This window comes from Misgurnus anguillicaudatus, chromosome 10, assembly GCF_027580225.2.
Source record: "Misgurnus anguillicaudatus chromosome 10, ASM2758022v2, whole genome shotgun sequence".
NCBI lineage: Eukaryota > Metazoa > Chordata > Actinopteri > Cypriniformes > Cobitidae > Misgurnus > Misgurnus anguillicaudatus.
The window spans coordinates 40709239-40733220 of NC_073346.2; the positions used below are offsets into that span (position 1 = coordinate 40709239).

A 23982-nucleotide genomic window follows, 5' to 3' on the forward strand; every position below is an offset into this window, starting at 1 on the left:
ATGTTCAACATTACACAAAAATCCAGCTAAGACCAGCATATGCTGGTAGCTGGTTTAAGTTGGTTTAAGGTGGCAGTAGCTGGTTTAAGCTGGTCCTCACAGCCTGCCAAAGCCGGTGGTTCAGCTGGTCTTCCAGCCTGACCAACTAGACCAGCTTAAAAAGTGACCAAAACACAGCTAGACCAGCTAGCTACACCAGCAATACCAGCTAAAACCAAGCTGAGAGACCATCTTAAACCAGCTCACCAGCTTATGCTAGTCTTAGGATTTTTCAGCAGGGCAATGAGCAGACTTAAAAACATAAACAGCAGTAATGTTATTAAATTCATTGTTTAGGTAAAAGCAGAATTCAAACTTTCAAACACTATTGTGTGACTTTGTAATCTGATAATAAAGTTAAAACAATATAAAAGCATCAAAGCAAGGGAACATAGTAGTTCTCCTTTTAACTGTAAACTAATCGCCACAAGCAAATGCAAATTAGTGCTCTCTTTAAATAATGCTTTACAAGCCTCAAGATGCATAACAGGAGTTAAACATGTGCACATTTGACAAATCTGAAGTACATTTTACCGTCACTGTGATCTCAAAAGATAAAATGAAGATTAAACACACAGTTTTAGAAATTATATGATTTTTTTATAATAAACGGGTGGATTTCAAATAATATAACCACTTTACTTTGAATGGATGTTGGCATTTTTGTCCTTCTATAATGAAACAAAAAATATTTCTAAAATTATTTGTATCATTTTAAATCATTAGCCAAGAATGAGATAAGACACCATTACTTGTGTTCACAGGATTAGTGAAAGAAAACCCAAACCATTACATAAAACCAGCCAATGAGCTTTTATTTAAAAAACAACAACAACACATGACGCAATTATTCTGTACAAAAACTTACAGTCCACACAATACATAATAGCAGAGCAACATCAGCAGAGTTGTGTGTCGCCCGTCAGCTGTTAGCTGTAGATCCGGTTTCTGGAGACTGTAGGAACTCATAAGGGTCCTGAACCATCTCTGCTGGACCATCTCCAACACCAAGATGAGGTGAGCTTCCTGATTACAAAACATGAGAAAACAACAGAATTATGCTAAATATCATTATTAAATCATTACCAAAACAGGACCCAAGAGAACAGGAAGAGTAAATAATGTCCTAAAGTTTTTATTTGGGTTCTGTCCAATATTTTCAACAGCACTTATGTTATAATTCAGGGAATAATTTAGTACCTAAATGGTGTTGGTCGCGTTCAGAGGCGTTTGACAGAGAGGAGAGATTGGAGGATGGTCTGGACCCAACCCTGTCCACCGCTGCATCCTGGAACTCCTGCAGGAGTTTGGCTGTTTCGTCAAAATGTGGATGACCGTCCTCATGTTCTGGCTCCTTTTTTACACATTTACCTACAGACAAAAAACAAACATCCATTACAAGACAGACAACACAACATGTACACAGTGAACGCAGGCCTACACAGTGAAGAGGATTGGATATGTCCAGCACAGAACGTCTTACCTAACGTGTTGAGCATGTCTAGAGACATATCTGGATAGCTCTTCATGGACATGAAATCCAGAACGGAGCCACTGTCTATACCACCACCAACTGTTCCCTGGAACCAGCAGTTCAGTTTTCATGAGAAAAAGCCATTCATTGATATTTAAAAGAGCACCACACTCTTTATATTATTTAGATTATGTCATAGATTAAAGAATAATGTGGTAAATACAGTATTACAAAAGTCAAACATGCTAGCCATTTTCAAATTATGGAAAATACACAGAAAATGCATCTGGGATTTGTCCGGGATTGTGTCATTTTTGGTTCTTTCATACTGCCAATGATTTTCGAAATCCGTGCGTGCATTCACACACATACCATAAAAAGTCCTGCAGGTTTTTTTCCCACAGCGTCTGAAGTTTGCTAATTATCTGTGATTTTTTTCTTTAGAAACCACACGCGTGCATGTTTGTTTATAATAAGATCATAAAGAGTACAATCATAAGATCATGACACACGCGTCCTCACTACTGCACGCCCATTACGTGATTGTTTCTGCCTTTTGTTTACACAGAATGCTTTCCGTGAATGTTACGGCAATGTTGCAGTACACTTCCCATTCACTTTTAATGGGTGACGTCAAGCGTTGCCGAACTGAATTATGGATCCGTCTGTGCGATGTCACTGCCGTTGCTCGCGGCAGAAGTTAAACATTTCTCAGCTTTTCAAGTAGCAATGCGTGCGTCAGCCAATCAGATTGCCTTATGACCTAATAACCTCGGCGAAGCCAGCCAATTACGTTTATGGAAGACCGGAGCATTTGTACGAAAATTTTCTGGGATCAAACTGCTGTGTGAATGGTGTTATAATCTAGCGCTGAGATTAGGAGCATCAAAGTTTGATTTCAATCATTGATCATTTCACATTTATTTTAATCTTTGACAAGATATCAAAAATATATTTTCACAGAATTTTCTTTACATTATGATTTTATGTAGAAAACAGTGAATCACTAAAATGACTTTAGCTGGGTCACATATTAGCGTCAAATACGGCAAACATAAAATAATTTCAAGAGAAGGCTGTTGGTAGATTCTGACACTTTTGTTATTCAGACACAGTTATCATCTAATGCTGAACATTTAAACATTTTATTAAGCACGGCCATGGATATATAAGAAAACAATCTTACCTGTAGGTCATATAAACTAGACTTGGCATCAATGGGCATGTTCCTTTTCTTAAAGAGACAAACATAACAGCATACACAGATGATCAACAAACACAAAACTCCAACACATTAAAACCCATTATATATTATTGATAATAATATACCTGTCGAATTTGGACAGTGGCCTTTGAGTGATCACCTGCTGTCATTTTATCCAGCAAATCATCCACAAGTCTCTTCGTAAAACTCCCACAACCCTTTACAAACTCCTGCAGGCTACACATACACATGAAAGCCAACATTAAACTACAATTTTTTCTGAAAAACAATTGAGTTATTCACTATCACTGTGCTAAAGGTGTTGTGTTAAATTGTTAAATAAGTTGCTTGAACACATCAGAGTCTGTGAGAACATTTTGTTTCATGACAGCACATATGAAGATGAGTTTCATACTTGTTTGTTCTAGAATGAGAGCAATAATGAATAACAGCAGAGTTTTGGGAAAGTAAAGGTTGAGGATGCTGACCTGAGCGCACACTGCACACCCGCCTCATCTCCGTAAGCCGAGTACAGCGTGTCCATCTCATCTGGGAGCAGGTCAGGATAAATAGAGTTGTTCTGAAGGGTCTGAGTGTTGTAAGCGCTGCTCAAGAACGTCACTGAAACACACACAAGATCAAATACGTAGAGTTGGGAATGGGGATTTTGCACAACAAACTTCAGCATTCTGCAAAACAGGTCACATCATCAGGTCTTTTGCATGTGTTTTATTAAATATAGAGATGTTTAACTTCTAAAAAGCTACCAAAGATAACCAGAACCGATACATACAGATTCATATTTTAAAGTTTTATGCTTTTTCTCACTGACATTTGGATACTAAAACAGAATAAATACAACATCACATGAACAAACTAGAAAACAGTTCTTAGTAGCTGCGTTTCCATTACCCCTTAAATTGTGCAAATTGACATTGCGAACTGAAATACGGCCAGTAGAAACACGTCAATATTCACTGGCCATGTTTCTATTGGCCGTATTTTCAATTTGTAACTGAATCGTGGAACAAATGTAACTTCCGGTAAACTCTGCTAAGAATCAATAATAAATATAGCTGCAAGCAGCGATGGCGGGCCCTCGCACGGTTTTTTACCGCTACACGGTGCCTCCGAGAAAACGATGCACGGTGGACACGTGCATCAAGTGGGTAAATATCAGTGGACTATTTATGTTGTTACTGACCTATTTGGGGACTGTTGGTAAAAGGAAACCCCACATTTTGGACAAATGGGGGCGCTAGTGAGCGACTTAAGAGGCAAACTATGTCTGACCTGTTTGTCAACACTTAACAGTTGACAACTCTGATGTGTGTGACAAATTTGAAGTTAATCTAAGCATGCCAAGAGGCTTAAACATTCCTGAAATAATAGTAAACTTTGATGCGTTGCCATGGCAACAGCGTTCGAGATGTCAAAAATCCCTTCGCATTTTATCATCTCCAATGTCTCAGCATCATGTTGACCACGTTTGGTGTCAATCACATGAATCCTATAGGACGAGTATTTAAAAGTTCACAGCATGTAACTGTCAGCCTTAAATATGCCGGAAAATGAAAGCAAAGTTTGACACGTTGCCATGGGAACAGCGTTCGAGATATAAAAAATCCCTTCGCAATTTATCATCTACAATGTCTCGGCATCATGTTGACAACTTCTAGAGTCAATCGCATGAATATTCTAGAAGGAGTATTTAAAAGTTCATTGCATGCAACTGTAAGGCTTAAATATGCCTTTAAAATGAAAGTAAAGTTTGACACATTGCCATGGGAACAGCGTTCGAGATATCAAAAATCCCTTCACAATTTATCATCTACTATGCCTCGGCATCATGTTGGCCATTTTTGTTGTCAATTGCATGATTTTTCTAGAAGGAGTATTTAAAAGAACATTGCATGGAACTGTTAAAAAAATCCAGCTTTGTGACTGACACACTTCCTGGCGCCTGGTGGTGGCGCTATACCCGAGCCTCACAATAGGCACATCGATGCGATCGGAATCTTCAGACGAACAAACACTCCGTGTGGCATCACAATAAGAAATTTTTTGCCTTAGATATTAGACACTCCCTGTTTCTCTGAATTCGCCATAAATTTGTCGCCTTGCCATGGCAGAACCGTTTGAGATATCAAAAATCCCTTCGCAATTTAGCAAGTACAATGTCTCGGCATCATGCTCACCACGTTTGGTGTCATTCGCATGAATCCCCTAGGAGGAGTATTTAAAAGTTCACCGCATGCATTTTTTAAACAATCCAAAATAGCCGACTTCCTGTTGGGCGGAGCTTTAATGTTAGAGTGCGAAAGTTGTTTGGGTCGATGATATCTATATGCGTACCAACTCTCGTACATGTGCGTAAATGTTTGCTCGATCTGTGCAACAATGTTTGTTTTTGCATTACAGGGGGCGCTACAGAGCCCCCCTGCCACGCCCGAGTTCCAGCCTTTGCACGGTCCTAATGGCCAATGACTCTGACGTCTGTGCCAAATTCCAAGAGTTTTCGAGTATGTTAAGGCACCCAAATTGCCCCGAAACGTAAAAAAAAAATCAGAGCAAAAACAATAGGGCTTCGCACCTTTCGGTGCAGGCCATTCTGGCCTGCTCCTCGGTGCTCGGGCCCTAACAAGTAAAGTTCTGCCCAGACGGGTGACCGCGACAATACACGTATGGTATGATATAGTCTATATTGGCCTCATTTCGTCTAGTTGGCCACATAGCTTTTTTAACATTTTGACATCAGCCATTAAAAATCCCATATTGGCTGACCAATATTAATCAGCCTCTTTATCTTTCTGAAGAAACTGAAAAACTGCTGTGAGTTGTGTACACAGTATCTTAAAGGAATCTTCCACTTTTATAAAAATTCTGATAATTTACTCACCCCCATGTCATCCAAGTTGTCTATGTCTTTCTTTGTTTAGTCGAGAAGAAACTACGTCTCTTTAAGGGGAAACACTCCAGGATTTATCTCCATATAGTGGACTTCAACAGTTTCAAAACTTGATCCTAACTGAGGCATAAGGGTCTTATCTAGCAAAACGATTGTCATTTGCAGCACATTTGTGGACAATTTTAAACAATAAACTGACACACAAAGGGGCGGTTTCCCTGACAGGGATTAGACTAGTCCTAGATTTAAACACTTTTAAGAGCTCTCCAAACTGAAAACAACTTTCACTTACAGATCTTAAAATACATCAGGGCCCTTTGTTTAACTTCAAGATGCACACAGGTAATGTTTTTAGTAAGGCATGTTGTTTAAAACTAGTTATATTTCCTAATTAAACTAAGGCCTAGTCCTGGATTAAGCTAATCCTGGTCCGGGAAACCGCCCCAAAGACATTAATTAATATCATTCCACATACAACAATGTCTGAACGCTCCTCTTTCTACACACTTGTTAACACAATGGAGCCAGAGTCCTACACGGGTTCAGCACCAGATCCGACCCGTCACCTGTGATAATATCAAAATTAAATCACCACCCGCCCAGACACGTTAATATTTGGTCCGTTACCCAACCCGTACCTGCATAAATCACACTCGCTAAAATCATTCCAATTAAAGTGCGCTTTGATTTGCGCCATTCAAGTAGCCTACCATCGGCACCTAAATAGGCTATTCACGCTACTACCTGTCCGCACGGAGTAAATTAGCCGCCCGCATCCCGCCCGTGAATTTCAGGAATGTCACAATCCACCCGTTTTAGACACTTTTATGTGGGTATCCATGGGTACCTGACCCGTTGCAGCACTCTGACTGGAGCGGTAGTTACACATACATCATGTGTGATCCTTCAACGTGATGATGTAATATTTAAGGTTGCGCTGGCGTGTCACCCTGTTAGTGCAAGACTAAAAGTTGTGGTTTAAAAGTGCATATGAAGAGTTTCGTTGCAAAACGAGATAAATCCATTTTTTAACATTTTTGTCAAAACATGTTTATTATTATGTTATCATGTTATTATTTTGTTTTATGGTGCTACTTAGCTGAATTTTTTAAGTTATGAAGGTTTAAATCAAAACAAACCAATTGTAGTTGAATTGAAATTAATTGAAATGCACAACCAAAAAACGAGATTTTTGAACAATTAAAAAAATGGTTTCATTTTGAAACGAAACTCTTCATATTTTTTCTTGCCAAAAATAACATTGTTTGGTAAGATAAGACCCTTATGCCTCGGTTAGAATCATTTATAGCCCTTTAAAGCTGCATTGAACTGTTAAAGTCCAATAAAGTCCACCATATGGAGAAAAATCCTGGAATGTTTTTCTCAAAAAACTTAATTTCTTCTCGACTAAACAAAGAAACACATACAAATATTGGATGACATGGGGGTGAGCAAACCCTCAGGATTTTTTTTATGAAAGTGGAATGGAATATTCCTTTAAAGTACACACACTTGCATTGGAAGAACAAAACCCTTGAATCACAGTCGGGACCTAGATGTTCAGATGTTTGATGACAGAGTAATCCTAACCTTTGTGTCTCCGGTCATCTTTAAAGCCCAGTGATGTAAGTCCAGGAATGATTTTACTGGCCAAAGAGCTCAAATCTACAGCTTGAGTCTCTTCCTCTGAGAAAAAGAACAAGATCAGATCGACAAACATTCACGTGATAATAATAAATGATAAAATACATTTAAACTGAATCTGTTAGGGCTCTACAGAAAGAAGATGAGAACGGCACCTTCTGCTTCAGGATCCTGATTCACAACAGTGTAAAAGAGTGAACCATCTGCGCTCTTCTTAAGATATCCAATCTACATTAAAAAATCCAAACACACTGGTTAAACTCTTAATATCACCGTGTACACATCTGGTGTCTTCTGGTGTTGTCATGTGAAGAGCGTATAATTAAACCTGCAGAATATTTGATCAAGTTAATCTAAAGTGTTAAATTAACCAGGGTTAGAGAGAAGTTTGTTTTCTGTTTAAGTTCAGGTTTAGCACCTTAGAGTTTGGCATGAAACGGTTGATTCGATCCCGGGCTTCATCTGCCGCATGCTCCACCAGTGCCAGCACGTGTTCCTCTGCTGTGCTGTCCGTCAAACTGCAAGCATTACCCTCCGGCTCATAGAGATCACTACACAAGTAACACATCGGCTTGGTCACAAAGCACCATTAAATGTTCAGGATGGCAGAAGAAAGTGCTTTACCTGATGATGGGCTCTTTCACGGGTTGCTTTTTAGATTTTTTGGGATATTCGGTGTGGACCGGCACAATCTCCGGCACAGGTTCCTCAGGGGCGATGTCGTCGTCACCCAAAATGGCAGCCTGCTGAGAAAAATCCATGTCCTGCATGAAAGACATGCTGCGCTTCAAAGCTAACAGCCGCTCCTGTAAGCAGAGTACAAATACAGCCACACGACACCCGTTTACTCCTCCTGCGGGAGCTCTGCCGTACGCCATGAAGATGGAAGACGCGGGGTGTCCAAAATGGGATGTATTTGATGGTAGAAATATTGTGTGAACCCACAGATCCAAACATCGCTTCAATAATGCAACAAGGTAGACTACCAGTCAAATGTTACCTGTCGGTATTTACTACTCGGTATTGATTACTAATACCTTATGTAGTAGTAGTGACCAAGCAAGACAAACGATCATATACTGGAGTTGAATTACTCTCCCTTCGTGTAGACAACAGACTTCATGAAGTGCATGCTGGGATGCTGAATGAGTTCTCACATGTGCTGGCTTCTTCATTAAAATGCATTTAACATGAATGTCAACAAATCCATGCCCAAGAATGTACACAACATATTAAAACTGAACGAAAATTATGGTACGAATGTGTTAAATGATGAAAAACAAAAAAAATGTCAAACTGAGTTAAATATGTTACTTTGCTCATCATTTTGAAGCCTGTATGAAGGAGTTTCTTCGCCGCCTTGTAGTAGACCGTCTCCGGTCGGTTATAAACCATGGCGTTGTCACACATCAGCTTGAAGTCGGCCTGGAGATGACACACATAGAGGATTTGTATCATATTATACAACAATAAGCATTTTACAGTGATTGTGAAATCATGGCTTTTATAAGCACTGATGTACCTTGAATTCTGTGATTGTTTTGTATTCGTTCGCTGCTATTTTCTCCTTCATTGTACTGAAGTCCATAGGATGTTTAATAATCATGGAGTATCCCGGTGCAATGGCGTCTGTTACGGGGAAGGCGAAGAATCCATGTTGATCTTTCCTGTTGGAAGTTTGAGATGGTGCGTGAAATGATGCAAAGCTTAAAATAATTCAGAATAGTTTAATTGTTTGTTTTAACGCGATCTTTCCTCTGAAGCAGACGCAGGAAATGCTCGAGAAGCTGCTGCCGAGGAGTGCATTCATTTTCTGGAAAAAACAAGAGGATTCAATTTAGGGCTGCAAAACGATTAATCGTGACTAATCGTTTCCAGAATATTTTTTTTGTTTACATCATATATGTGTCTAATGTGTATAATGATTATGTATATATAAATACACACACATGCAAAAAATAATAAAAAAAAATATTTACATAGTGCTAGGCAAAGATTAATTGCGATTAATCGCATACAAAATAAAAGTGTTTTTTTTTTGCATAAAATATGTGTGTTGTATGTAATTATTATGTATATTTAATCACACACACATACATATATTTATTTCAGAATTTTTTTATTTATATATATCTTTTTTATTTATATAGAATAGATAAAAATATAAATAAATAAATAAATAAATAAATAAATATATAAACACATGTAAATGTTTCTTAAATACATACATGAATGTGTGTGTATTTATATATACATAATACATACACACAGCACACACTCATATATTATTCCAAAACAAATTTTTATGTATGTGATTAATCTTTGCCCAGCACACATTTTTATATTTATATATCATTTAAAATACTTATTTTTTTTCTTAAAATTATACATGCATGAGTGTGTATTTATATATACATAATTATTTTATACCGTACACACATATATATGATGTCAACAAAAACATTTATTAGTTGCGATTAATCGTTATGCAGCCCTAATTCAATTCATTATCTACAACAAAACAACATAAAAACCATGTATGATTTATTTTGAAGGATTTCATTTCTTTAAGGGTTGTGCACTATTCACAATTCTTATTCCAGTTCCTTCATTTGAATTCTTTAGTTGAACTGTAAATGATTAAACTGTGGCACCTTGTTGAGTTCTGCAGGCTCGTACGGGTCGATCCGCCTGCTGCTCCACCTCGACTTTCACCGGAGGAAGAAACTCATCTACCTCTGATTCTGACTCGATCTTCTCTCGCTTCCGTTTCTTCTCCTCTACGACCACCTGAAACACAAAGATCCTTCAGTAAACAGTCTGATCTAACAGCTGGAACATCAGACAGAGAGTCACTGATGTTACCTCTACAGGTTTGGGCAGAGTAAAAGGTTCAACTGGTACATTGGCAGCGTTTTCTGACTGTTCTCGCTCACGTTTCTTCTTTTTCTCTTCCTGGATAAATTAGATAAATACAGCAGTTATAAGACACAACGGGTATTTTGTATGATCACAAGATGCTACAGTGTTAGTGTGGTTCCTCAGTGCCTGTAAATGCACACGTCAGCTTACCTTTCTCCGTCTCCTCTCTTCATCATCTAAATGTTTTTCTTTCTCTGCTTTCTTTTTCTTCTTCTTCTTCTTCTCTTTGTGGCGTTCCCACTCATGGTCGGAGCGGTCGTCATAGTAACTGGAGTCATGTCCCGATCCGGAGAGCTCGGTCACTTCACTGCCACCCACCTTAAGCACCAGCTTCAGTGGCTTATCTAAAGGTTTGTCCTCATAGTCTGAAAAAGACAAAAATATCAATGCAATTTCTACCTTGCAATAGCATAGGAAACTTATTTCTACATTATAGAAAACTTTTCTAAATAATACAGCTGTGGTAAAAAATAATAACCACCAGATCATCTAGTGTTACTCAATATTTACATGCATTAATAATCATACACATCAAATCCCCCATACTGTATTGTAAATAATACTAAAAGACAACAAAACAGTCAGAGCTGCAAGCAATAAAAACACAAAAACAAATTTGAGACACAATGATGTAAATAAATATTAAACACAGAACATAAGCAGATATTTACAGACACTATATATCATACCTCGGACGAAAATTATGAATTACGAGCGAATATTTGTTTATATATTATAGTATGCATATAAAACAGTGATTTATTTAGTAATTTTACTTGAATGAACACAGATACACAACATGAAATGATTGTGTATTAACACACGCACGCGCTCACGCACCTCCCTCCACTGTTCTCCATTCAGGTCTGTGTTTCTTGTGTTTCTTCCCCATTGCGTCTCTTTATTTGTGTAAATAAACAGACTGTGTTTTGGACAGAACTGTCTGTGATGCTCTTTAATTGTCCGTCTCGGTGCAACATTAGCTGCTAATGTTGACTTCCGGCCCCCAGTGACGTCTTTTCCGAGTTGGCCTGACGTCATTGTTGGCGCGGTATGTTCGAGTTTGTCTGTCCGTCGCTGTTTTGAGAGGTGAGCGGATTTAAAGACTTCATTTACCTCATGTATTTAAAGTAAGCCGTGTAATATGTGTGAATTAGAGATATTATGGGTTGTTATTATGATGAAGGCTGTAAATCAAAACGCAGTAAGCTGTTACCTCATGTAAGTTACCTCCGGTGTCCAAAACTGATGTGATGACTAACGTTAACTTAGTTAGATAAGATAGAATGTGATACCCTTAAGTTACATCAAGTAGCGATGCAGTACCATGGTAAAGTATCAGAAGGTAATGACATACTTTTGTAATAATAATTCATCAAAATATAACAGTAAAACACGTTTCATTTAGAAAAATGAGGTTGTTAGATTGTTGTTTAAAGCTTTGTGTAGTTTTGAAGAGTTATATTATAGTTGCTATTCTGACTGAGGCGTTGCCAGGGTGTTTTTGGGTGGTTGCTAAGCATTTTCAGGGGAGGGGTTATGTGTGACCCAGTCTGTGATACCCCAGCTTAAGTCATTTTTGTGATTTGCTGTTCGCTACATAAAAGCACACTTTCTGCTGCTGTTTTTCTTCTCTAGTGTGTTGTATTGTAAACTACACCACTCCGCAGTGCACACTTAAAGGGATAGTTCAACAAAAAAAAGGAAATTCTGTCATCATTTTCTGATTCTCCTGTAGTAACAAACCTGTAAAAATGTCTTTGTTCTGATGAACACAAAAGAAGATATTTTGAGGAATGTTTGTTTGTAAGCAAACCAATCATGAGTGAAATGGACATGACATCCAGGGGGCGGGGTTGGATCTAGATCCAACTCCTCCCACTTTATAAATTATGCTCCGCCAAATGAACCAGTATATTTGCATAGAGACAGAGTGCAGTTATGCTAACCACGCCCACCAGGGGAAAAACAATCCAACCGTCTCCATTAGGTGTGTTCGAGATCATCCGGTGCTGCGCAGACCGATCGGCGAGGTTTGCCGCTTGCAGTCGTGGGAGGAACTGAAGACGGAGCCGTCAAGCCGGACACCTGCTGCTTGCCGTAGTGACGTGTGCGCCCTGTTTCCTTGTTTTTAATCGCGTAGACGCTGAATTTGATAAAAACAAACCTTTTAATAAAAAGTTCCAACCAGAAACATTTTATATCTAATATTTTAATTGCTGCTTATACTGTATACCCGAAAATAATGGGAAACATTTTCATATTAATTTTAATACACGACACAATATAACAAATTGATGCATATTAACATGTTTTCTTGTTTTAATACATGAATTTATAATGTTTATTAGTGGAACTAAAGGTTGGATTAAACTTGAAACGCACGTGATTGTTTTCATCAGTGAGGCGACCAATCACGTAAAGCTGTGTCGTCATCACAACCCCGTGCAGCCGCTCTGGAGAAGCTGCACCGGCTGGACTAGCCGGCTACTCTTGAAACGCTCTCGCGGTACTTAAAAACCATATGACACAGTCACGTGCCTGCAGCGCCAGCTGAAGTCGGACAAAATTTCTAACCGGGATGCACTGCTTTGAGTCAGCCACTGATTGGTCTGCGCAGCGCCACATGAAGTCGAACACACCTAATGACTTTGTATTGCGAGAGGCCGCCTCCCTGTCATCTCCGGCCCACAACAAAAAACAGAACAATGCCCAAAAGCTGCTGTGTGAGATGATGTACAGCCAACAAGCCAAAAAACCCAGAAATACGTTTTTATAAGCTGTTGAGCTGTAAAACTCAGCCTTTAAGGTGAAAAAAGTGGATCGCTGACTACGTTTCCCACTAGTGGGCGCAGTTCTACTAATAGGAGTACTATGAAAAGTTCCCTGTTTCAACTTTAGTGTCTTTAAAAATGCTTGTTTTTTGGGGTCGACCGCTTATAAAAACGTACCCTGTGTCTCAATTCGTTCCCTAGCTCCCAAGGTCGTGAATCAGTATATCGTGTACACAGGCTCGGGCACTGGTAAGGACCCTAGCTCACTTCACATTGGGACAATGTTCACTTATTTTTCTATCACGTGGCTGCTTAAGCGCGTTGTGATCACTCACAGCTGTTACTCATCAACAACCGGCAAAACCAACATATCTCTGACTTACTTTTAAACAGTACATTGTGAAAAATGCTGTCATTATTCTCTTACATATCCGTGTTACAGTGAGAAATGTTTGCCTCGGGTTAGATATTGTAAAAAAAATCAATCTTATATTTGTAGCTTATGTTAATCTGATTATTTTGTTAATTTAGTTAACTGGATCACATGTTGCCTTTTCATTCATTATACAGGCTGTTGTTGTAAGTGTCGAATGATTTTGTGTTGTACACAGATTCTCTGTATTGAGCTGATATACTTCAGTCATCTTCACTGTAGTAATGGAGATATCTGGTGCTGATCAACACATGACTGATGTGGGAATCATTCGACCTGATGTGCACATAGAAGTTCAAGTGAAATCTGAGAGGTACAGCATCAGTTCAGCATCAGTGTCTTTGATCATGTATTAAAAAAAAAACGATTTACTTTCTTAATTTACAGTATGTGACAATCTAGCCCCTGTATCCTATTTTATCAAATGTGACCCTGGACCACAAAACCAGTCATAAGTCGCACAGTCATACTTGTAGCAATAGCCAACAATGCATTGTATGGATCAAATGATACATTTTTCTTTAATGACAAAAAATCATTAAAGGGTACATTTTACAAGACTTTTTTTAAGATGTAAAATAAATATGTGTTGTCCCCAAAGTACGTATGTGAAGTTTTAGCTCAAAATACCCCACAGATAATTTATAATAACATGTTAAAATTGTCACTTTATAGGTGTGAGCAAAAATGTGCTGTTTTTGGGTGAGTGAGTCCTTTAAAATGCAAATGAGCTGATCACTGCACTAAATGGCAGTCCCGTGGTTGGATAGTGCAGATTAAGAGGCGGTATTATTATAATAAGATCCCCTTCTGAACACATAAAAACGTCTCAGGTTACATATGTAACTGTTGTTCCCTGAGAAGGGAACGAGACGCTGCGTCTCCCTTGCCATACTTCCTGCGTCCCTGTAACGCCGTCTTTGGCAATATTTCAGATAGCGTTATACTTCCTGCCTCCTGCATCACCCTGTCTTTATCGTTAAGCCTCACCATTGGTTGAATTTGATATACACATTCAGACGCACTTACCCCTGGAGGCGTCCCCAAAGTGTCACCGCAGTGACGCAGCGCGAGTTCCCTTGAAAGGGAACTGTAACAATGTATCTTTAAAGGTAACACGATGTAACCTTGCTCTCACTTGAAATGTCTCCCCACATTTAGTTTTGAGGGTATTGGACCTGGAAAGTCCTTGAAGTTTCTTGAATCTGAGGTTAACTAAGGTGTGGGAACCCTGAATGTGTAAAAAGTCAGATTTTCATCATATGTCCCCTTTAAAATATTAAGTAGAGATCATGTTCCATGAAGATATTTTTTAATTTCCATTCATAAATATATCAAAACTTAGTTTTTGTGAGTGAATGCAGTTGCTAATGACTTCATTTGGACAACCTAAAGGTGATTTTCTCAATAGATTTTTTGCCCCACCTTCAGATTTATAAATATTGTTTCATGTAAACAAACCATACATCAATTGAAAGCTTATTTAGTTGAGATTTATACATCTCAATTTTAAAACATTGACCCTTATGACTGGGTCCAGGGTCACAAATGTCCTGGTTCACTCCTAAATACATCACATTATGGAAGATAAACTGGTGATGTGTAAATAATGCACTGTTTTGTGTTTTAATTGGTATGAATATGTGTTTGCAGCACGGTGAAGAGATCGGATATACGGACTCATGTACTCTCACTGCTGGATCGACACAGCTCAGTTTTAGCCTCTTACAAATGGACAGAATTTGATGATGAATTTCTTACCAGAAATGTGAAGTCTGTCACTATAACCGATGCAGTTGGTCCCAAAGTACGTTTTTTTTAAACCTTCTGGTTTTTGTTCCATAATCTGAATTTCACATTTTAAAAACATTTGTTGGTGTTAGTACAAGTCAAATTTTGGACATTGCTTCGTTGTCTTCACAAGATTTGTCATCTTTAGAAAAACTCTGAAATTTAAGATTGTCTTGATTTTTTTTAAACAATTTTTTGCAATGTTCACTGCCACCTAATTCACTTTTGTTTGTTATATAGTTTTGTTTTCTTTGCTATTTTAAAATGTGGAAAGGTAAACGGTAACGAAAATGAATCAAAGTGCAGTGGGTGTGTCCAGATGTTTCTTGTCATTATTATTTTAAACCTGAACTTCTCAATTTGCTATTTTTTATTTATTTTCTTCAGCAGTTTATAGATCTAAGGGTCCACAACCTCTGTATTCATATATTTTCACTCAATGATGATTCTCCAAACACACTCACTCTTGAGGAGGAGGAGGAGCTCTCTGCTGCCAATCACTGGCTCCTCCCAGCAGGTGAGTATGACACACCCCTTCTGGGTCTTATCTCACATAAACTCCTTTATAGAAATAGTTTGCACTAACAGTATAATATAGAATAAAATGTTTTGGATGAGCTACCACTAAAATATTGCTTATTTCTTTCAAGCATTATTGCTAACCGATAGAAATAGTACGTAGCCCCTAAGGGGATATGGAGAAAAAATTATATAAATTTTAGTTTTGCATGCGCACGTGAAACTATTGCGCGCGCACGTGAAACTTTCACGTACACACGCGATAGTTTTACATGCGCAACTGAAACTAAACTTTAAAAAAAAATTCTGCACATGAAGCTTTCGAATGAGCACGCGAAAGTTTCACGTAAGCATGCGAAAGTTTAGTTTTGCGTTCGCACATGAAACTATCGCGTTTTGTTTCGTGTGCACACGTGATAGTTTCACATAAGCACCTAAAACTAAGCTTCTTGGATTACATTTTTGGTTGAACTACCACTAAAATATTGCTTATTTCTTTCAAGCATTATTGCTAAACCGATAGAAATAGTACGGAGCCCCTAAGGGGACATGGAGAAAAAATTAAATAAAGTTTAGTTTCGTGTGCGCACGTGAAACTATCGCATTTAGTTTCGCATGCGCAAGTGAAAATATCGCGTTTAGTTTTCCGTGCACACATGAAACTAAACTTTAAAAAAAAATTCTGCACATGAAGCTTTCGCATGAGCACGCAAAAGTTTCATGTAAGCACGCGAAAGTTTCACGTGAGCACAGAGTTTCAGTTTTTTTTTACTCCAATGTCACCTTAGGGACTCGGTAATATAGAGATGCGTGTATTCTTAAAAATCCAGATCCAATACGTCTTTTTGTCTTTTAGGTGAGTTTCATGGCATTTGGGAGAGTCTCGTTTATGAGGAAGACATCAAAACACATGTAAGACACATTCCTCTACTGTCATCTCATACTTTTTATTCACATTTATTTTTATAGCGCTTTTTAAATATGTATCAAAAGTAGGTGTGTACACATTTTTGACTAGTTGTCTGTATGTCGTGGTATATAATATCATAAGGCTCAGCCCACTTTTTGATGTACTTGTGCTTTTGTCTTTAGCTCTTGGATTATGTCACTACAACAATTTTCTTCTCTGACAAGAATGTTGACAGCAATTTGATTGCCTGGAATCGTGTCGTCTTACTTCACGGTAAGTCTTGATCCAAACAATGAAAGCTTGTTCAGCAGTTTTTTTTTTTGATTGAGTATTCGCCCGTGGCATGTTTACACAGTTGCTGTATGTGTCATAAACCCTCAGGGCCGCCTGGCACAGGAAAGACGTCTCTGTGTAAAGGACTTGCTCAGAAACTCTCCATTCGACTGTCTGGCAGGTGTGTCAGTTTTCTGATGATATGGCAGCAGATGAACATCCTTTCATTTCATCACCTGTTATTCATTCGCTTCCTTTCTTCGCAGGTACGCGTATAGTCAGTTTGTGGAAATCAACAGTCACAGTCTCTTCTCCAAGTGGTTCTCAGAGGTACACCTGGACCCGTCACATCTGAAGTCATGCTCTTAAACTGCACATATGATACTCATTTAATACATGTGACTGTTTTACAGAGCGGGAAACTGGTTACGAAGATGTTTCAGAAGATTCAGGAACTTATTGACGATAAAGATGCCCTTGTGTTTGTGCTAATAGATGAGGTTCTCTCTTTTTAAACATTATCATGAATCTTCCTTTTAAAAAAAATTATTGTAAACGTTGTCTACTGGACACCAAATTAATTTCCATCGGTCTGGATGTTGTTTTATTTTGGTTGATTTAAAATTATGTTTAAACTGTCTCCCCTTTTTGAGTGTGGAGGTAAAGAGGTGAAATTAATATAACTCTGGCATTATTTGGTCTAGAAGCAAAATAATTTGGTCTTGTTTTAAAAAAGACACTTTTAAGTTTTTCACTAAAGTGTTAGGAGTAGTAAATATTCAATAAAAAAGCAATTGCAATTTAAATTTATTTAAAATAAAAATAATGCAATAAAGTATGTATTTTACATTTTAAAACATAAAAATGAAAATGTTTTACTCACAAAAATCACAAAAAATGAGGTTTCGTCACACTTTTAGTGGTTTTACCAACAACAGCCACTAGGTGTCAAAGGTTTGCTGCACAGTCTTGTCACAAATTGATAAACTACTGTCACTGCATTATTATTAATGCAAAAAGGTTTTGAAATATGTAAACAACATTCTTGGAGCTTTCCAATGATATATAGTTTGTCAAGATTTTTGAAGATTTATCTAAAAAATCAAAATAATGGAATCAAGTATATCTTTTATATTTAAAAACATAAAATTTAAATGTTTTACTCCCAAAACACCCCAAGTCTTAACTAGTTCTGATCCAAATTTCAAGTTAAAATCAAAAAAATTAGGTTTCGGTTACACTTTTAGTGGTTTTACCAACAACGGCCACTAGGTGTCAACGGTTTGCTGAATAACCTTGTCACAAATTAATAAATTACTGTCACTGCATTATTATTACTGCAAAAAGGTTTTTTAAAATTTTAAACTTCATTCTTAGAGCTTTCCAATGATGTATATATAGGTTGTCAGAATTTTTGAAGATTTATTTTAAAGGATATTAGAATTATGATTAGGGCTGGGCAAAAAAAAAAAACTATTTTCAATTAATTGTGTTTTTTAAGTGGTCGATTAAAAATCCATTCTCAAAGGCCACAAATCGATTTTTTTTACCATATGTATTTCCGCAAACATTGAACGTAAGATTAACGGTAATCTAATTACTAGTCTTCTCCACTCGACTGTTCTGACTTTTTTCAGCATACGTTTTTCATCTTGGATTAAAATTGTATTGTATTTAACATAATTGTATGCATTTGAAAATTAGAGATGGGTTCTGTTTTAATGTACCCAAGTGTACCTAAAATTCAAGAGTTTTATATATCATATCATAATTTATGAATATATAATAATGAATATGTATTCCTCCGGCTTCAGTGACATTAACAAAATGACTGTCACTGCACAATTTCTATCATCAAATGGCCTTGAAATATGAAAATTACATTCTTAAAGCTTTAAAGTTTGTTAAAATTATATCAAATCCACACAATGATTTTCACTTGAGGATATTGTCTTACACTTTTAAATCTTGTGTGTTTGTCAGGTGGAGAGTCTCACAGCGGCACGAAATGCAGCTCAGGCAGGAACCGAACCGTCCGATGCCATTAGAGTTGTGAATTCTGTCCTTACCCAACTTGACCAGATCAAACGGTCAGTTTCTCTTGATCTTCACCTCAGTAAAATCTGATTTTTACAACAGATATCTAATTTTTTTGTGCACAATTCATTACTATACTTTTTATTTTTAATTCAAAAACCCATTTCACGTTAAGTGTCGTTTGCTTTTGCATCAGTCATATTCATTCAACCTGTTGCTTTTCTGGTTCAGGCACCCGAATGTGGTGATTCTCACAACATCTAACGTCACAGAGAAGATTGATTTGGCTTTTGTGGACAGAGCTGATATAAAGCAGTACATCGGGCCTCCCAGCGCCAATGCCATATTCAGCATCTATCTGTCGTGTCTGGAGGAGCTCATGAAGGTGTGCGTTTCATATTTAACATCTATCTGTACTTTCTAGAGGAACTTGATTTTTTTAAAGCATGAACATTATTTGTGTGATTGATGACAGACATTATGATTGCTGTGTGAGATGAAAGTTTAATGTTTCCCTGCAGTGTCAGATCATCTACCCCAGACAACAGCTGCTAAGACTGGAAGAACTGGTCACCATGAACTTCATGGAAAGTGATGTGACTCGTCTGAGTTTAATGCTGAGGAAAATCTCACAGTGAGTGACCTGAACACACCTCAGATTATCTCATGATTCTTTGCGATTGATGAATGAATCTCACTATCCAGAACATATCTGGGTCATATTTTACCCTAAAATCAAAAAGGCTTTTAATTGTAAAGTTTCTTTAAAGGCACAATATGTAGAATTTTTACCACTAGCGGTCGCTATTTCACAATAACAAAGGTAAAGCTTAATGATATTATGAAGGAGAGTGGAACAATGGGAGATGTTCACGGATGAGGTAATGAATTAATGTTTAATATTAGATTTATTGTATTAGAATGTCAACACACTTGTACACATAACAAGTTGTTATTTCCTACATATACGTGCTCTCCTGATGTGCTTATTATGTTCTCACTGTCTCTGAACAGGAAGAGCGTCGGATTCAGCGGACGAACCTTGAGAAAAATCCCATTTCTGGCCCATGCACTCTTTGGAAAGGTATTTATCATTGATAAAATAACACAAAAATGACCCCCTTAACCACGGTTAACCTTAATTTACATTAAACTATAGCGACACGCTTGTATTAAACATCAGGAAAAGCAATATGATAAAAAGTAATGCTCATTAAATTACTGACATTTAAAATCAGTATAAATATGAATTATTACCAAAGATTTATTTGACATCTTAAAAAAGTAAATATCCCCTTTACCAATAAGTGAACGCCTTAGCTAGCATGAACTAACAATGAACAATACTTCTACAGCATTTATTAATCTTAGTTGAAGTTAATTTCGGCATTTACTAATACTGCATTTATAAAACCAAGTAGTGTAACTGTTAACATTAATTAATGCACGAACTAACATAAATAAACTGTACTGACATTAACTAACATTAACAAGAATTAAAAGTGCCAAAGAATGCATTGTAATAATATGAAATGGTCTATTATTAACTTATTTGAAAGGGTCATCATGAATAATAATAATAATACATTTTATTTATGGGCGCCTTCCATGGCACTCAAGGACACCTTAAAGTAAAACATAAAACAAAGCAATAATAAAATACAAAACAATCAAATTACATTCAGTCAAAGAAGAAAAGATAAACAAAATACAACATTAAAAATAGGCCTGCTTAAAAAGATATGTTATTTAACCAAGATTTAAAAGTGAGCAAAGACTTGCTATTTTGAATATTCTGAGGAATCTTATTCCATGAAAAAGGGGCAGTGTTACTAAATTTGTCTTATTTTATGGGCTTCGAGAAAGAGTATTATCAAGGATAACCCCAAGCTCTTAACATGATCTAAAGGGACAATTATGGAGCCATCAATACACAGCGAAACCACCAGCCTTAGTAAGAATTTCAGTTTTGCTTCTGTTAAGTTTGAGTAAATTATTTGAAAACCAAACTTTAATGTCAGATATACATATAGAGATGGGTGTCATCAGCATAACAATGAAATTGGATTCCATGTTTCCATAAAATAGTACCAAGCGGCAATAAATAAATAGTCAAGAGTAAAGGACCCAGAACTTAGCCCTGCGGGACACCGGTATCAATACGTGAGGGAATCAACTTAAACATACCTAACTGAACAGACTGAGTACGATCAGCTAGATGTTTCTCAGAGCAGCTTCTTCAGTAGCTCTGTGTGTATGTAAACAGATCTTATGTTTGAGTCTGTATCAGACAAAGATACAGATTTTGAGGAATGATCAATTGTTTGGAGATTGTTAATGGACATTTCTGAGTGGTAAGTTTGTGATTTTTTTTCAGTATGGACCTGCAAAACGTAACTGTAACATCAATAGTAGAACTTCAGCCTAAACGTTAGCATAGCGCTATCTGCTAGTTAATGCTATATCTCAGCAGTCACAACTTTGTTTTTAGCATTGTAACAACATTGTAATTAATTTAATGTGTAAATTAATGTTGAGGCGTACATCTCGACTGTAACGTCACAGTTGGTTTTATGTTGAGATTGTTTTCCAGCGGTCTTTTGCATGCACAAGGTTTACATAGAAGGAGAAAACAATCGTGTTTGAGGCTCAAGATATGTTATTTCCATGTACACAACTCTTATTATTCATTTCTGCCTACATAAATATAGTTTCACATTCTACAGCACCTTTAATGCATGGTGAATGCACAATGTTTGTAAATGTTCGTTAATGCATTTACTAATTACTAATACAACCTCATTGTAAAGTGTTACAGTTACTCTTATATACCAAACTGAATTTAAGTGAAAGTGTGTCTGTTATCTTTAGACATCTACAATGACAGTCGAGAGCTTTCTGAAGGCGATGGATCTCGCTGTGGAGAATCAGAGACAGGAACAAGCAAACCTGGTCAACTGTGTTTAAGCACAAGCCTACAGCGGGCTGCTATATATTGCTATAACACTTTCATTTTTATACTTCTGACCACTCTGATCCGCTAAGACAGCATTTTCTAATCACTTGGTGAATTCTGTTTTATTTTAAGTTTGAATGTTCATATAAGCACTTTGAATCTGTTATCTGTTATCTGCAGGTTGCTGTTAATTCTGCTGTTTGTAATTTCATATGATACATATGCGCATCAAGTATGTAAAAAGTTTGACATATGCACAGTATCAGCTACGGTTTGCATATCAACAGTTCATTTTATGTTCAGTTTTTATATATGTATATATTTAAACATTTGATTAAAACAAGCACAATGTCACTCCGTATGTTCTTAATATGTTCTAGTGTATTTCACGTTTCACTACCAGCAGGTGGCGTAATGGTGTTTAAAGTCATAGGATGAAATGACAGATAAGTGTGGTTGGGAGTGACATAAACTCCAGCACCATTTGTTTGTAGTGACCCTGCAGTGACACAGTTGGTTTAGTGTAAATTAGGAGATTTGATTTATAAAACAAACTAAAACATTTAACACAGCATGTGTATTTATTTACACCCAAATCTTTCACACATACTGTTTGATCTTCAGTGTTCAGAAACCTGTCTGACACACCATGTGTTCATTTATCACAGAAGTGAAAGGCTGAAGTTGCAGAACTTTGTGATTTTGGGAATCACATCAAAGAGCAGCATGACGTGCCAACACCTGTTGATACCTAAATAAAAGCTCAACACCTGTGTAACATCATACAGTGCAGGCGTCGGTCTGGCATTCATCTGATGTGCAGTAACTGCAGAGCTCATCAACTGAGCCATAATTGCGACGTCTGCAAGTATTTTTCCTACTTTATAGTTCCTCATCCAAATCCATACAGCTGTTTGAATCCAATCAATGCAGGATAAAAAAATCCTCAAAGGCTTTATTGTTTTGTTTATACTAGTAGGCCTTTAAACAAAGCAACATTATATTGCTAAATTTCTTAATCAGTTTTGAGTGTTTTTGCTGTGAGCGCTGGATCTAGCTGCCAGTACTAATGGATTTGGTGAAGAGTTGATAGACTTGTGTGCGAGATGTTTGACGTTTAAGGTTGAACGGATTACAAAGAGAGACTTGAGCTTTTCTTTGAAATTAAAGAATTGTTTACGCAGCTTACTGGCATATCAGAATTGGAAATCTATTAGAAATATCGTCATCGCCGTCTTTTTTTTCTTTCAAAATAGGCGTCTGACTGATTGTGAAAATGATGTTTCTTTGCTAATCTTGTGCACATACTGTAATAATTATAAGATAACTAGATACCCAGATTTTTAGGTTATGAAGAAAATGCAAGTGTGTGTGTATGTGAGTGTGTTTTAGTGTCTTGTGTGCACACAAATTTGTGTTTTTTTTGCATGTGTGCACAAATGTGTGTGTTTTTGTTTATGTTTGTGTGTGTGTGCGAGTGTGTGCTTTTGTGTACTTTATGGGTGTGTTTTTGTGTGTGCGTGTGTCAGTTTGTGTATGCATGTTTGTGCAAGTGTGTACTTTTGTGTGTGTGTGTGTGTGTTGGTTTGTGTGTGTTGGTTTGTGTGTGTGTCGATTTCTGTATGCATGTGTTTGTGCAAGTGTGTACTTTGTGTGTGTTTTAGTGTGTGTCCGTGTGTTGTATCGTGTGTGTTGGTGTGTGTGTGTGTGTGTGTGTGTGTGTGTTGTATGGTGTGTGTTTGTGGGGGTTGTGTATGTGTTTGTTTGTGCGAGTGTGTGCTTTTGTGTGTGTGTGTGTCGGTTTTTGTATGCATGTGTTTGTGCAAGTGTGTACTTTGTGTGTGTTTTAGTGTGTGTCCGTGTGTTGTATCGTGTGTGTTGGTGTGTGTGTGTGTGTGTGTGTGTGTGTGTGTGTGTGTGTGTGTGTGTGTTGTATGGTGTGTGTTTGTGGGGGTTGTGTATGTGTTTGTTTGTGCGAGTGTGTGCTTTTGTGTGTGTGTGTGTCGGTTTTTGTATGCATGTGTTTGTGCAAGTGTGTACTTTGTGTGTGTTTTAGTGTGTGTCTGTGTGTTGTATCGTGTGTGTGTGTGTGTGTGTA

General features: G+C 37.3%; 2 protein-coding genes across 7 annotated transcripts; one reads left to right on the top strand and one right to left on the bottom strand.

The window, feature by feature from the left end:
* Window positions 1-828: 828 nt before the first annotated feature.
* brd9 (bromodomain containing 9) lies at window positions 829-11174 on the bottom strand. Of its 2 annotated transcripts, none has more exons than XM_073872628.1 (17): window positions 11032-11174; window positions 10342-10556; window positions 10135-10224; window positions 9924-10059; window positions 9017-9082; window positions 8792-8928; window positions 8584-8694; window positions 7894-8015; window positions 7688-7820; window positions 7425-7497; window positions 7216-7311; window positions 3206-3338; window positions 2843-2954; window positions 2700-2747; window positions 1523-1619; window positions 1240-1410; window positions 829-1065 (listed from the first exon to the last, which is right to left on the bottom strand). In XM_073872628.1, the coding sequence occupies exons 1-17, from the start codon at window positions 11081-11083 to the stop codon at window positions 962-964; spliced, it is 1896 nt and encodes a 631-aa protein (XP_073728729.1). In that variant the 5' UTR covers window positions 11084-11174; the 3' UTR covers window positions 829-961. The 2 variants fall into 2 exon arrangements, with proteins under 2 accessions (XP_073728729.1, XP_073728728.1); XM_073872627.1 differs by having other exon boundaries at window positions 7894-8075.
* trip13 (thyroid hormone receptor interactor 13) lies at window positions 11143-22238 on the top strand. Of its 5 annotated transcripts, none has more exons than XM_073872629.1 (14): window positions 11143-11280; window positions 13577-13711; window positions 15052-15205; window positions 15577-15706; window positions 16565-16620; window positions 16801-16891; window positions 17000-17072; window positions 17158-17221; window positions 17305-17391; window positions 18875-18981; window positions 19160-19313; window positions 19450-19562; window positions 19943-20012; window positions 21800-22238. In XM_073872629.1, the coding sequence occupies exons 2-14, from the start codon at window positions 13623-13625 to the stop codon at window positions 21893-21895; spliced, it is 1284 nt and encodes a 427-aa protein (XP_073728730.1). In that variant the 5' UTR covers window positions 11143-11280; window positions 13577-13622; the 3' UTR covers window positions 21896-22238. The 5 variants fall into 5 exon arrangements, with proteins under 5 accessions (XP_073728730.1, XP_073728734.1, XP_073728731.1 ...); XM_073872633.1 differs by having other exon boundaries at window positions 15580-15706; XM_073872630.1 differs by having other exon boundaries at window positions 11145-11280; window positions 13573-13711.
* The last annotated feature ends 1744 nt before the right edge of the window (window positions 22239-23982 follow it).